Source organism: Aulonocara stuartgranti (genome assembly GCF_965226115.1).
Source record: "Aulonocara stuartgranti genome assembly, chromosome: 3".
Taxonomy (NCBI): domain Eukaryota; kingdom Metazoa; phylum Chordata; class Actinopteri; order Cichliformes; family Cichlidae; genus Aulonocara; species Aulonocara stuartgranti.
Window position 1 is genome coordinate 77,920,263 of NC_138941.1, and position 14,964 is coordinate 77,935,226.

The window sequence follows — 14,964 nt, forward strand, 5'->3', positions numbered from 1 at the left end:
ATCCTGTCACACTGAGCATGTGCAAACACAGCAGCCACCATCCTGTCACACTGAGCATGTGCAAACACAGCAGCCAACATCCTGTCACACTGAGCATGTGCAAACACAGCAGCCAACATCCTGTCACACTGAGCATGTGCAAACACAGCAGCCAACATCCTGTCACACTGAGCATGTGCAAACACAGCAGCCAACATCCTGTCACACTGAGCATGTGCAAACACAGCAGCCACCATCCTGTCACACTGAGCATGTGCAAACACAGCAGCCAACATCCTGTCACACTGAGCATGTGCAAACACAGCAGCCAACATCCTGTCACACTGAGCATGTGCAAACACAGCAGCCAACATCCTGTCACACTGAGCATGTGCAAACACAGCAGCCAACATCCTGTCACACTGAGCATGTGCAAACACAGCAGCCACCATCCTGTCACACTGAGCATGTGCAAACACAGCAGCCAACATCCTGTCACACTGAGCATGTGCAAACACAGCTCTCAGCCTCCATCACTCACAAGCTCCACCCTCCACTTAAAAGCCCAGAACAAAGCTTGTGACCAACACAGCGCAGACAGAGGTGATGTCCACACTCTGTTTCTGGGTGGGAAACTCACCTGTGGGCGTGGCTGTTCCTCCCCTACAATCTGTGATGTCACAGCTGCTAAATTAGACTGAAGCCAGACTCAAACAGAAAACAGCCTCAAAGACTCAGAGAGAGCGCTGCTCCATCTCTGGACCCAGATATATGTTCCACCACCACGCTGCAATGCATCCTGGGATAGGGTGGGCCCACCTGTCATTCAAATCCAGGGAGAAGGAGGACAGGTTTGTGGGAGACTGGGATTCTGGACGGCCTTCGTGGCCTCGCTGTGATGTCATGGACCTTCAGAGGAAGCAGAGGCTGCATTGAAACACACCTGCTGACTTCCTGTGTTCTGCTCTGACAGCTGCCATGTGTCACAATGTGGATAATAAAGCCATCAAACTTGACTCAGCTCCAGTAACACCATCAGTGTTTGATGTCCACAGGATTCATCAGCTTTAACCACGATAGAAGCAGGAAGTTAAGATGAACCATGTTGTGACTGAAGGACAAAGCTGAAACATACAGATGTGTACAGATGTGTGGAAAACTAAGCAGCAGCCATGTTTGGAGGCTCACTGAAGTCCTCCCAGCTGACAGTAGAAAAGTCTGATTTTTACTGTGAAAGCCACAAACATGTTTAATGAATCATTTTTAGAACTTAGAGAAACTGTTCATGTCCAAGATCTTTCCAAACACCAAATCTATACAAGCTTTACATGAAATGAAGCAAAAGTAAACTCAGGTATTATCTGTACAAATACTTTAGTGTTCCAACAACAATCAGGTGCATATACAATAAGGCAAGGCAAAGCAAGTTTATTTATATAGCACAATTAAACAACAAGGTGATTCAAAGTGCTTTACAGAGACATTAAAAAACAAAAACAAATAAAAAGCACGATTTAAAATTGATTAAAAAAAACAGTAGATAATTAGATGATTTTTTTTTTTTTTTTAAGTAGATGATTTTTGCCCAGACCTTAAATAAGTTATTCAATTAATCCCAATTCAGGGTCTGCAGCCTTAAAGGCCGCATTTTAAGGCCGATTACATCAGAGCGACGCGACGAAGGCTGTCCCAATTCAAAGGCTATACATATATCATACATATACATATATCATACATATACATATATCATACATATACATATATCATACATATACATATATCATACACATACATATATCATACATATACATATATCACTGACTTTCAGCTTGTTGTGTTTGTGGATATATGACTGACTTTAATTATTAAACATGCGCACATAAATAAGTGACGTCATATTCAGTACTTTTGACAGTTCACTCTTCGGCCGCTCCATCTTATTAGGGAAATGCCACATACATAAATGTAAATTTCAAAACTCAACCCCATCATTTAATTTGTTTTTGATTGAAATTGAATATTACTTAAACTCTCTTAAATTAACTTCCAATAAAAAAGGTTTCTCATTGATTGAAGTTCATCCAGAAATGTTTAACGAATGAGCTGTCACAACTTTCAAATACAAAGTTGTTATGAAGTCTGTCACATTCCCCCCTTTTTTTCTTTTTTTATCTTTTATTTATTTATCCTTCTTATTTCACTGTACTGTATATTGTTACTCTTATTTGCCTTGTATGTCTACTGTACAAACTGAACTAGAATGTCTGACTGTTCGCTTTATAAGTTCAATAAAGTTTTGAAAAAAAAAACCCTCTTCAGCTGCTCCCTTCTGCCGTATTTTGCGGCAAAATTATCCACACCCACCGCCGCGCTATGAATTGTGGGATATATGGGACCACGAAGCGTGCACCGGACCACGCTTGATATTTGGGGAAATCGACGGCGCATTTGGAGTATGCATTTGAAGCACAGTTCGAATTGGGACAGCCGTCGTCGCGTGGCGGTGACGTAACCGCACTTAAAATGTGTACTTCAAGCGTGCAGACCCTGAACTGGGACACAGCTTGAGAGCTTCAGGTGGACCCTGAAGGAGGTCTCAGACACAGGTGGTAAAAGTACACACAGTCTGTACTGAAGTAGAAGTACTACTGTTAAAAATGCTCCAGGTACTAATTCAGCCTCTTTACTCAAGTAAAAGTAAAAAAGTACTGGCTGTGAAATGAGAGTAAAAAGAGCTGATTGAAGAACATTTCTAACACGTGTTTATACAAAGCTAACTGACTGTGTGACTAACTAACTGACTAACGGTGTGTTCACACCGAACGCGATGGACGCGAATAGAGTGTCAGGTTTACATGTAAAGTCAATGGAAAGGCGCGATGACGCGCGATTGCGGGTCCCGCGAAAATTCGGAAGCAGATTTGCGTCGCGAAAACGCCAAAACGCGTGAAACGCGCGTCAGTGTAGCGCGTCTGGCGCGTTTGACGCGCGAATAAAACCACGCGCGTGAGTTTTTGTGTTGCACTTTGTGCATACGCGCGTTTCGCGTCTACCGCTCGAGTTGGAAAAATCTGAACTCCAGCGTCAAATCGCGCCGCGACAACCAATCAGGAGCCTGGTGACGTGGCTGTTACCTAGGTCAAAGGGGCAGATCCAGCCAAAGCCTTTCATACTTCAATGGAGGGGAAGGCTAATCAATGCGGTAGCAAACAACTCGGAGCTGTACAACACCAGCTGCTTTCAGTACCGAGACAGGAATAAAAAGGACCGAGCTTGGAGGAAGATATGTGAAGCGATCGGGCAACCTGGTAAGTTCATTCATTTCTCTTTTGAAAGTTTTCACTGACCCGGGAAGCCGCACAAAAGCTAGCAAGCCACCGCTATTTTCCCACTGACGTACAAATACCGTTCTGCTTTTATGCATGTTATCATTTAGGAATATATTTTATTGTTTATTAATAAACAGCACACAGTGGTCCCGCTGTTCATCCGTCACTGCTTTGCTTTTTCGCTGATTTTTTATTGCACAGTACAGCATTGCATTCTGCAGCCTGATTGACAAATCTGCTCCGTGTCGTGTCTCCTGCGCTTGCCAAATTTATCACGTTTGGTTTTGATAACCATCGCGTCCAATAGAAAAAACAGCACAAAAACACCCATAACTATGAGCCTCATTCGGAAATAGACACCTGCACCGTGAGGGAAAAAGGCGCACGAAAGTGGCGGGCAGATGAAGACAAACCGCGGCATAATAATACTTTTACGTTTTGCAATCTACAAAGGTTTGCACTTTGAGAATCAATTGTGAGAACTGTGACCAGGGGCTAGTTATTCTGAGAACCCCTGCAATAAATGAGGGACCACTGTCTACTCTACGATTATTATATCCAACCTGTTAACATTTAATACTGTATTGATAGAACGAACTGATTCTGCAGCAGAGCATCCCCAGTCCCTGAGCTCCTGCTGCTGCACCCACAGGTATGTACAGCAAGCACTGATACCTTTTTAGTCGGTGGGATTGCCTTGTGATCACCTTTACTAAATATCTACAACCAATCTGATTATATCCTGTTATTGTTTTTGTTTTTTTTTCAATGTTGAAATTAAAATCTAGTAGCAGCCTTCTCATTTCTTTGTGTTTTGTGCTGTTTTACAGGCCCACAGAGGAGGACGGCTCCGAGGCAGATGAGGGACGGGTCCCAGGACGGTCCATCGGCGGTGGAGCTGGCCATCCTGGAGTCCCTGAAGAGGCCACACCAGTCTCCAATGGAGCATTTCCTCCTCAGCCTTGTTCCTGCTCTGGAGAGCAGCTGGTCCTTTTTATTCCTGTCTCTCTGTAAATTCTTATATTTTATATATTTATGTTTAATGTTTTTCTGTTTGAGACTTTTAATATTATTTCAAATAAATGTTTATAATGACTAATGTCTCAGTTCTACTACACAGCAAATGTTGGCACACAACTTGACACATGTAGAATTTATTTCATATTATACTAATGACAAAATATACTGATACAGTGGGATGCAGAAGTTTGGGCAACCTTGTTAATAGACATCATTTTCCTGTATAAATCGTTGGTTGTTACAATAAAAAATGTCAGTTAAATATCATACAGGAGACACACACAGTGATATTTGAGAAGTGAAAAGAAGTTTACTGGATTTACAGAAAGTGTGCAATAATTGTTTAAACAAATCAAGCAGGTGCATAAATTTGGGCACCACAAAAAAGAAATGAAATGAATATTTAGTGTATATCAAAGTGTGTGTCTCCTATATGATATATGGGGTGCCTTTGTCTGGATGTGCTTCCCATCCAGAGCTGCACAGCACAGAGGGAAGTTCCAGCGCTCCTGGAATCCCTCTGTGATGGACCGCCAGTCTCCAGGTGAAGGCACAGCCATGAAGTCGTCCACTAGACAGTCCCAGATGGACGTCGCTGCCTGGGGGGTGATCTGGCTCACCGTGGACACACCGACTCTGAAACTGAACGCGATGGTCCTGAAGGAGTCCCCGGTGACAAGGAACCTGGACAAAATTGTTCAAAATCAGTATTATGTGTACTGCAGTTACAAAATACATTATTCAAATTCCAAAATACTTTTGTGATGTCAGATTTAAATCACAAAACATGAATCTTACATAAAACATTTTGTAATTATAAGGATAATTACAAAATGTATATTAGATCATATCTAAAACAGTTGTGTTTTGTTTTAACTTTAACATATCATAATTTGATTGGTAGCAACTTTCACAACTACAGTGAGCCAATCACTCACAATTCCTAAACATGTCAATCAGGTAGGAATGAAGTAAGACATTAATAGAAATAAAGAGTTGTGTGTTGACATGTAGCCCTTTCCTTGCTTAAATCATTAATATTTTTGAAAAATTAATCTGTGATAAGACAGCTTATCAAGATAGAACCATGTAACTAGAGATGAACCAAACTGTTCAGTTTTATCTAACTCTGTTTTAATAAAGGCTGTGACCCCTGCTATAGAGTCTGACAGCTGCAGGGATTATATACAAATATTCAACTATCCCAGAATTAAACCAGGTCTAAATAAAAAGGAGTGAGTATCACTACAAAGGTTAACTCAGTGGTCCTAATGCTACAGTTTGATATCAGCAAACACCGAGCGCATACATTGATGTGACACCACAGCCATGCTATCATTCAAACACTGATAACAGCATAAATCGAATTAAATCGGGACTTGATGAGAGCTTCTGAGTATCACTAGAAATATTATAAAGAGTCGTCTCTGTACCACAGTTTGCTTTCAGTAAACACCGACAGCATTCACTGTTAGCATAGCACATCCATGTTAGCAGTGTATAACTGGATGGATTAGCATATTAGCACAGATATCAATAAAGGACTACCGTATTAAATAGTTTTACTAACCTCAGGCAGACGGACAGCCGCTCTGCAGGTGGGATTGAGCGTCTGTAGTTGGTGTCTAGGCGGGCGATGCTGGGACCGACGAGGGAAAGCAGGTCCTCAAACTGGCCGACGGTGATAGCGCTGGAATCGGCCGTCATCCAGGCGCAGCTCCTGGAGCAAGTGGTGAAACTCACCAAACTGCTCATGCCTCTGGAGGACCTGATGGACCCAGGTACGGCGAGGACGTCTTTTACGCTGCTGCTCTGCTCTCCACAGTACATAGAGAAGGGAGACTCTCTCTTCAAGCGCTAGCTCGATAGCTGCCATCTTGCAAAGATACCGGTCTGGCACAACTCCCTCCCACATTCCTCCCACATTTCCGGTTCACGCGCGTCAAAATATTGACGCGCGATGGATTTTTCTTGGACACGCGTTGAGACGCGAATGTACACGCGTCAAATTAGGGGCGTTTGGGGCGTTTTATTCGCGTCCATCGCGTTCGGTGTGAACACACCGTAACTGCTGTGGTTTGGAGTAGAGATTCCTGAGTTTACCAGGTGCACCTAAAGGCAGCACAATTTAAACCGTAAATAATGATGTAGGCGCGCAAATCCTTTTCAAGCGTCACAGCATCAGATGAGCCGGCTTACGTTTGTTGCACTTCTACACCAAGTTTTTAGATTAGATAAAACTTTATTAGTCCCTCGGGTGGGTTCTAATAGCACAGCACCGACAGAAGTCACAGAATGTGAGCTGAAATATATACATACATATATAATAATATACACATGTATAAATACAGAGTATACAGAAGGGATCATAGAGTAAATAAGAATACAAGGGAATTGCACATTTCAAGTATTGTGAGTCTTTTGCACCGTTGGATATTAACAAAAGTATTGCACAGTGAAAGGCACTACAGCTTTTTTTTTACGCTCGCGATTTTTGTTCCACAAACCAAAAGAACAAAGATTCAACCTTTAATATATTTTCATGTGTGTTTCAAGCACTGTGACATATCACACACACACATGCTGAGTGTGTCACTGATAAAGCTGTGACACAGCAGCTCACTCAGTCCAGTCCAGGTAACAGACTCACCTGTTAGCAGCAGCTCTGCCCTCACAGAGCTCAGCTGCTTATTTCAGTCAGCAGGAAACATTAATATTATGGACTACAGCCGTCTGTCAGGGCCGTTCAAGGACACAACGTCACACACAGGTTTAAACTGTTAGACTCATGAATACCCACAACGTTCGATGCACATTTATCTTTAACAGGAGCAAACGGCCTGATCAGATAATATAAGAACTCATAAAAGCTCATTTATGTAAATCTCTGCTTGGACCAGTGAAACAGTCTCACACTGATTAAACACCATCACTACTTCAGTAATGACAGAGGGGCGTAGGCGTGCTCGTGGGACAGCTTCCTCCAGCTGTGGAAACCAGATGTGGAAGCAGACTCCCTGATGTTGCAGTCCAACACCAGCAGAGAGGACTCAGCTGCTGGGCGGAGCTTATCTTCCTGTCCTGTTCAGCATGAAACTCTTCTTATGTTCCCTCTTCAGTCTGATCCTGTCTAACAAACATCACTGTTCAGCTTTTACTTGCTAGCAAGGGAGGACCGCTCGGTGTGTCAGGAAAGCACTGAATCCACCCACAGACGACCTTTTACTGAACACAGTTACAGTACACACAAGCACCACCCATTGTAACCCCCCTATGGTCAACAAACATAAGGCCCTATGTGTGTGTGTGTGTTTGGGGTGCGTTTGTGTGACCTCCTGCCCACAAAGGATGATAAAGCAGGAAGCTTACTAAGCAGCAAACAGAGCCCTCACATAGATGAGCCTATAAGAAAACACTGCAGCCTCCCCACCAACAAACTGGCTGGAGAGGTGGTCAGAGACAAAGGAACGTCTTTGATCAGGCTGCTTGAACCAAGACTTACAAACTTAAGTAACACAATGACAACATTTAACAATTTGACTCCCACACAGAGCACTATCCCCACATGCTTCAAGACCACAACCATCATGCCCCTCCCCAAGAAAAGCCCAGCCACTAAACGCCTGCAGACCAGTCGCACTGACTCCCATCATTGCAAAGTGCTTTGAGAGAGTGGTGCTGGCCTACATCCAGAGCAACATCCCAGACACTCTGGACCCCCTGCAGTCTGCCTACCGGCCCAATAGGTCCACGTCAGACGCCATCGCTGCTGCCCCTCACTACTCCCTCTCCCACCTGGAAAACAAAGACCTCAGGGTGCTTTTTGTTGATTATAGCTCCGCCTTCAATACAGTCATCCCTCACAAACTCATTCCCAAGATCCTCAGCAGCTTCTACAGCTGCACTGTGGAGAGCACACTGACCAGCTGCATCACTGCATGGTACGGCAGCACTACTGCTATGGACCAAACGCCTGCAGAGAAGATGATCAGGACCCCGCTGCCCTCTGCATCCACCATCGCAGAGTCCAGAGGAGAGCTGCCTCCATCCTCAAAGACCCCACATCCCCCCAACACGGCTGTTCACACTTCTACCCTCAGAACGAAGGTTCAGAAGTTCAAAATCCAGAACATCCAGACTCAACAACTCCTTCTTCCCACTGCTGTCAGACTCTTGGACAGCTGACCTGTTTTAACAGTAATGTTTGCACATCAGGTCATCTTTCATATCAAGCTCACAGCTCCTTTGCACATACATCTACCTCACACTTACATTTAGTCTCCACTCATTTATTCATAGTATTTGTATTTTATCTTGTTCTATTTGTATTTATTAGCCTGCATCTGTGTGTGGACAGCACAGAGATCCACATCTGAAACCATCAACAGTCACATGTAGATCTGCTTCATCTTCAGCTCTGTTTCGTTTTTGTCTGATCTTCTCTGAAGCTTCCTGACAGTCAGCAGCTTTGACCTTTGACCCACATGAAGCTAACATGTGACACAGAGTCAGGACGCTCCGTGGAGATCCATCAGCACAGCAGAAACACGCTCGGGGTCATCATCTTTATAAACTTCCTGTGGATCCTACAGTCTAAGATCCAGAGCTGTCACTAGGATGGTTCAGTCATTTCTCATCAGCTACAATTAGAACTCAGAGCTGAGCAAATATAATCAATCACATGCTGTAGAAACATAGAAGTTTCTATCCTTCAGAAAACATCTGACAAAAAGATCTAAAAGTGTGTGAAGAGCAACACTTGTTGTTCTCTAAATGTTGGGCCACAGCTGTAGAAAACACTGTGAGTGTTGGTCAGTAATGACATTTCATTTAATTTCTCTTTGTGCAGGTGAACACTGTCCAATCTTCTATCTAAATGACTGCTTTGTCTTTAAAAAGGTGAAGAGCCTGAGGCCGGTGACCTTTCCCCGAGTACATCCTCACAGCGGCTCACAGGACCAGGCCTCACTCCTGTCCTGCCAGAGGAGAAGCTTCAGAGTGTCCGTGCAGTTCAACCACACCTGTCATATTCAGTACGGCGTTCATGCAGGTTGCTACCCAACAGTTACAGCATGTAGTAATACAGTCCCACTGCCTGTTCAGCATATGCAAACATATTCATGTTCAAGCATGTGATGACAAAGGCCTCCCACTGTGGGCATTTCATCATGTTTAGGAGCCTCATCCAGCCACACATCTGATCAGTGGAGTATTAGTAACACAGAAAACTAAAGAGGACACATGTTACTTTCATCTTTATTTATTTGATACATCTGTCATTGTTAGACATGAGGTTCACTGAAATCATTAGTTTTGTCAGATTTCTCTCCCTCTTCCATGTGACTGTGTCAGCTCGTCAGCATCTGTTTGGGACGAGAATGCACCAGGAAGTAATGAAAAGTACCATTAAAAGCAGGAGAGGTTCTTATATTACAGAAGAAGAGATTATTTAAAAAACTATCTCAATGCCATCAATGATTTATGGCACTGAGATAGTCCCGTTCTACCTTTAAATACTCGAGAAACAACAAGTAGGCCTGCAGTGCGAGAGCGAAGAGACCTGAACACTGAACAGAATCAGAATACTTTATTAATCCCTTGACTACGTCATGATCCACCTGATCGCTCCGTACAGACAGAGGCTGAAGCTCTCCAAACCTGTCATGAGGACTAAAAAACTGTGGAGCAACAAGTTGCTGGAGGACCTTGGCACATGTTTACAGATGAGGATGAGTTCATGGACGCTGTCACCTCCTATATCCACTTCTGCGAGGACAGCATCGTGCCATCACGCACCAGGGTGAGTTATAACAGTGACAAACCCTGGTTTACTCTTAAACTCAAACAGCTGTGGCTGGAAAAGAGACAGGGACAGAGAGGCCAAGTACAGGTTCAGTAAAGAAGTGGACATTGCTAAACACCAGCACTCTGACAAGATGCAGCAGCAGATCTCAGAGAACGACTCTGCCGACAACTTCTTCTTGGCCAACACCGTCAACGACTTTTACTGCCCTTTTTATGAGCCATCAAGCAGCCTTCATACCTCCACCAGCCCCAACAATAGAGACACCTCTGACACTAATTTTTGATTAAAGTGTTGTCTTGCAGTATGTTTCGCACTAAGTACCACAGCAATTCCCTAATGTTGTAAATCTGCTCAATGTTTGGCAATAAAACCCTTTTCTGATTCTGATCTGGAAGGAAATTATGTAACAGCTGTTGACAGAGGAAGATCAAAGCTTCTTTAAACTGTGTGAACCTCAAAAAGCTAGCAGAGGGTCTGCTCTTCATCCACCAGCTCCTCTTCACCATGTTTTACCACCAGAGGAATTTGGGTTTTTATTTTTTCCTTTCTGTGGAACTCGTCAGACGTCCTGTAGGAGCAGACAGAGGAGCATCAGATGTATCCAGTCTGGTCTCATATTGACACACATGTAACATCACATGGTCCAGTTTCACAAAGAGAAGTGAAAAATCAGCTGCATGGGAGATGTTTGGTAAATTTCATGTTTTTTAGGGTGCTGAATCCAAAAGTTATGTCAATTTCTCTCCATCATGTACAGTGTTTTTGCAAAACATGAGGAGTTTCCATCAAAAACAGCAACGATAAAATAAAGGACCCATATTTTATTACAATTAACTATGTATCATTGTTCTGCGATTCCTCAACTCCTGCTATGAACAAAATAAACCTGTTGAGACATGATCATTGCTCATCTGATCATCCTTACACTTTCTATTTTTATGTCTCTTGAGTCTCTATCTTAGAAATACTTGAATTAATGTAAGAAATCATTATTGGATATGGTTTTCTGACTCAAATATAGAACAGCAGATTTCAGCTTGAAAAAACTTTATTACACTAAAAACACGAGTTTTGCCAGACAACCTGATGAGATGGCATTTTTAAATACTTTTTCCCAGTTTCAGTGAGAAAAAATCTATAAGAAACAGTAAATCAGTCCAGCAGTACTGGAGGAGGTCCAGAGGTGCACAAGGAGGCCACCTTAAAGATCTGACACATTTAAATCAGGTCTGGTTTTATTTCCATCATCCTTTAAGGAAGGTTTGGATTTGTTATGTCACTGTGATATTCACATCATGTCAGTCACCTCCACACTGAACACTTCACACCAGCTTTAACAACAGACAAAGAACAAGAGGAACAGAGAGAAGGAGGGAGGAAGAGGACATGATTCAGAGGAAGGACAAAGGAGAAGGGAAGGGACAAAATGCATAGAATTAAGGCCGCAGTTAGCCTGCGACTTTTGCATCCCCCAATTTTGGGGCAGGAATTGGCCGGGGTTTAGTAGTCTGTTGGGGCATTACGTGGGGATGCGTGTACTGCCCCAGGGGTGGAGAGTGGGTCATGCCATTCAAGGCAGCATTTTTGCAGAAGAAAGCTCTCTGTGGGGAGCCATTGCTCCCCACTCCTAACTTTTCACTCCCATTTGTCCTGCAGACTTCGAGGGCTAGGGGCCGTTTCGTCCCAGCCAGTGCTCTATATTAGCCTTTCTCTCACATATGTAGCATGAGAGAAGGTATAACACTGTAGAAAAGGAGTGCCTGGCTATTCAGTGGGTGGTGCCGGGGAGACAGGTAAGGCCACAGGTGGAGGCATTTAGACTTCTCACAGTCTCTTCTTTTTATAGTGAAGCAAGAGAATATACAGTGGGGCAAAAAAGGTTCTGTGTTATTGTTTGCCATCAGTCTGACTGTGGCATATTCAGTGTTGTGTTATCAGGGGTTCTTCCAAAAGTGCAGTATTCATTCCTTGGTCCGTGTTGAGGATGAGGTGAAGAAGCTTCTGTGATGAAAAGAAACTCAAAGAAGTCCAGACGCTTTTCTCTCCAAGCTCCTCAGACTACTGACGCTTGTTTCTCTCTTTGTAAAATGAAATTTAAAGTGAATTTTGAATCAAATGTTTCTCTTCTTTCTCAGAGTGCAGACATGTCTGCTGCCAGCAATCTGCGATCTGAAGATCAGTTTCTGTGCTCCATCTGTCTGGATGTGTTCACTGATCCAGTCTCTACACCATGTGGACACAACTTCTGCAAAACCTGCATCAGTCAGCACTGGGACATGAATCAGAGCTGTCAGTGTCCCATGTGTAAAGAGACTTTCTACACTCGACCTCAGCTGAGGGTCAACACCTTCATCTCTGAGATGGTTGCTCAGTTCAGACGTGAAGCTCAGCAGAAAGCCAGCAGCAGCAGCTCAGAGCAACAAGCTGCCAAACCAGGAGAAGTTCCCTGTGGACTTTTTGGTCGACTCCTTTGCTGTCTTTTACTTACTTACTTAATTAATTAAGAACTAATTTGTGCTGTATGTGTGTGTGTGTGTGTGTGTGTGTGTGTGTGTGTGTGTGTGTGTGTGTGTGTGTGTGTGTGTGTGTGTGTGTGTGTGTGTGTGCGTGCTGTCATTCACTTGCAGGTGTTTGTACCATTAAGCTGTAATAACAAGAACAATAAATAAGAGATTAGGAACAATATTGAATCTATATATATATAATATAATAAATAATATATATAATTATATATATTATATATAACAATAAAAAATGCTATGATTCACATAAATAAAAATAAAATGTATGATGGATGAAACCTTATCAAGGCTCTCAGCGCCTCCTTTGTTCTTGTTGTAGTCCTGGATCATCAGAGGCTTCCTGTCCTCTGTGGTGCTGACAGCGGCGTCTTTGTGTAGGACGACAAGATGTCAGGATGACATTTCTATTCTTCTTGGGAACTTATGACACAAGAGTGTGTGTGTCAGTGAAAGCACATTTGGATGAGAGTCCTTCCTCTGGTTGATACCAGCTGAGGGGGAAGTTCAGGCTTGTTCTTCCTCACTGTCCCTACCATGGTGAGCTTTCTTTTCAGCAGCTCCTGACCACCTGTCTCCTGAAGCACCGTGCACTTGTGGATTACCAGCTTCTGCAGTCTTTTCCTCAACACTAACCCTCATATAGTGTGAATGATGTTGTGAAGCTGGTTAGGGTTTAGAATGTACGTGGTTAATGATGTGCTTTTGAACACACCATGTGTGAAATAGTCCCATGTGACCCCGTGGGGAGCTGTTTATCTTGTGCCTTGTTTCTCTCCTGTTCCCACCTGTGTTTTTCCCTCTGAAGAACTGGTAACCAGTGTGAAACGTCAGGGATGCTCGATCAGACCAGTGAGAGCAAACAAACCCAGCCCTCCCAGCTTATGGTTTTAATCTTTATTGGGGGAGAAAACTTTTTAAGCCCTAATTTTGACAGGGAGTAGAGTCTTTGAAGCCTTTTCTGGATCCTCAGAGGGGATGAAGGAGGCAGAGGAGGAAGCAGAGATCGGTCTGTGTTTCATTGTAAGATAGAGACCTGGACCATTCTGGGAATGACAGCCGACTTTGGCCCATCGGTGGAGGATCTCATGAAGAGAGACGGCAGGGAGAAGGACAGTGTTTCATCGATAACAGCTCCAACACCTACAGTGTATATAATATATACATCAAAGTATATTTGCTATACTTAATGTATATAACATCATGTTCTTCTGTCCCCTTCACAGTGCAGGAGCGTGTCAGGATAGATTTCACTGCGTGTTGTATTTGTATAACTGTGCATGTGACAAATAAAGAAACTTGACTCTAATCAGCACAAACGAGGCTCTGACACATGGATTGTTTTTATAGTTTATTTAAAAGGATTAACCCCAAAATGTGAAAACAAGACCATCAACAGGCAAGACAGAGCTGACAATGTTACTGATGTCTGTCTGTAAATAAAGGGTGAGTGGAAACTAAAACTGGGGTTGGGAAACTTGCTGTGATCACTAACAGCTGCACGAGTTCTGGAGTCACCAATAAAACAAAAAGTATAAAAAAGGTTTAGCAAGCTCAGCATTACATAGATAAGGGATTAGGTGGGGATACTTTCAATGCAAACCCAGGATGAGAGCACGAGGTGAGGCAGAGGAGGAGCATAAACATTACTGTCATGGGTTACTTTGATAACTCCAAACTACAGGAGGTCAGAGGTCGTTAGAAGCTCCCTGGCTGTGAAGAGGCAGGAGGCGAGCTGTAGGAAACCCTTTGACGGCTGATGAGGAATTGTAAATGCTTTTTGTTGGAAGACGGCAGCTCGTGAAAGGCAGATGTGCAATGCTTTTGTGCTGTGTGAACGACCATCGTTGAACATCTATAATCCAGTTTTAAGATCCCTTCTTGTCAGGTGTGACTGCACTTAAAGAGGCCTGGAGGCCTTTTCAGAGGCGTCTCTCTTCGTGCATGAGAGACAAAGGTGCCACCCTGTCTGCTGGCTTTGTTATCTTCACACCTCGGTTCATATGATTAGGTAGAGGATGATTAGGGGTCCATGACCCTCTTGGGGACTCTCCCATATGGCTAAATGTGGGACTCTCCATCAGCAGCTCCTTACACTACGCTGAGCTGGATGACTGAGAACCGACATACTTAAGATAAGATAAGATAACTCTTTATTGTCATTGCACAGTCATACATAGTACAGTAGTACAATGAAATTGGAAAAACTGTCCTACGTCGGCACTACATATAACACAACACGACACGATATGACACATCACAACGTAACAAACAACACAACACAGTATATTAACTTAGTATAAAAAAGAAG

General features: G+C 43.3%; 1 protein-coding gene and 1 long non-coding RNA gene across 2 annotated transcripts; one reads left to right on the forward strand and one right to left on the reverse strand.

Moving 5' to 3' along the window:
• The first annotated feature begins 2,785 nt into the window (after positions 1-2,785).
• On the forward strand, positions 2,786-4,403 carry LOC309703732. The gene is made up of 2 exons (XR_014275997.1): positions 2,786-3,287; positions 4,139-4,403. It is a non-coding gene; the product is annotated as an uncharacterized lncRNA (long non-coding RNA).
• A 43-nt stretch (positions 4,404-4,446) lies between these two features.
• On the reverse strand, positions 4,447-6,393 carry LOC309703665 (uncharacterized protein). Its single transcript, XM_082528612.1, has 2 exons — positions 5,899-6,393; positions 4,447-5,012 (listed from the first exon to the last, which is right to left on the reverse strand). Exons 1-2 carry the CDS (start codon positions 6,156-6,158, stop codon positions 4,742-4,744), a joined length of 531 nt encoding a protein of 176 aa, XP_082384738.1. The 5' UTR covers positions 6,159-6,393; the 3' UTR covers positions 4,447-4,741.
• Positions 6,394-14,964: the final 8,571 nt, after the last annotated feature.

What these genes read in the sequence shown, in the direction of transcription:
- LOC309703665 (XM_082528612.1), bottom strand. Translation starts at nt 6,158, where the DNA reads ATGTACTGTGGAGAGCAGAGCAGCAGCGTAAAAGACGTCCTCGCCGTA. An exon ending in CGGCTGTCCGTCTGCCTGAG is followed by an intron (nt 5,013 to 5,898) that starts GTTAGTAAAACT and finishes AATTTTGTCCAG; the next exon opens with GTTCCTTGTCACCGGGGACT.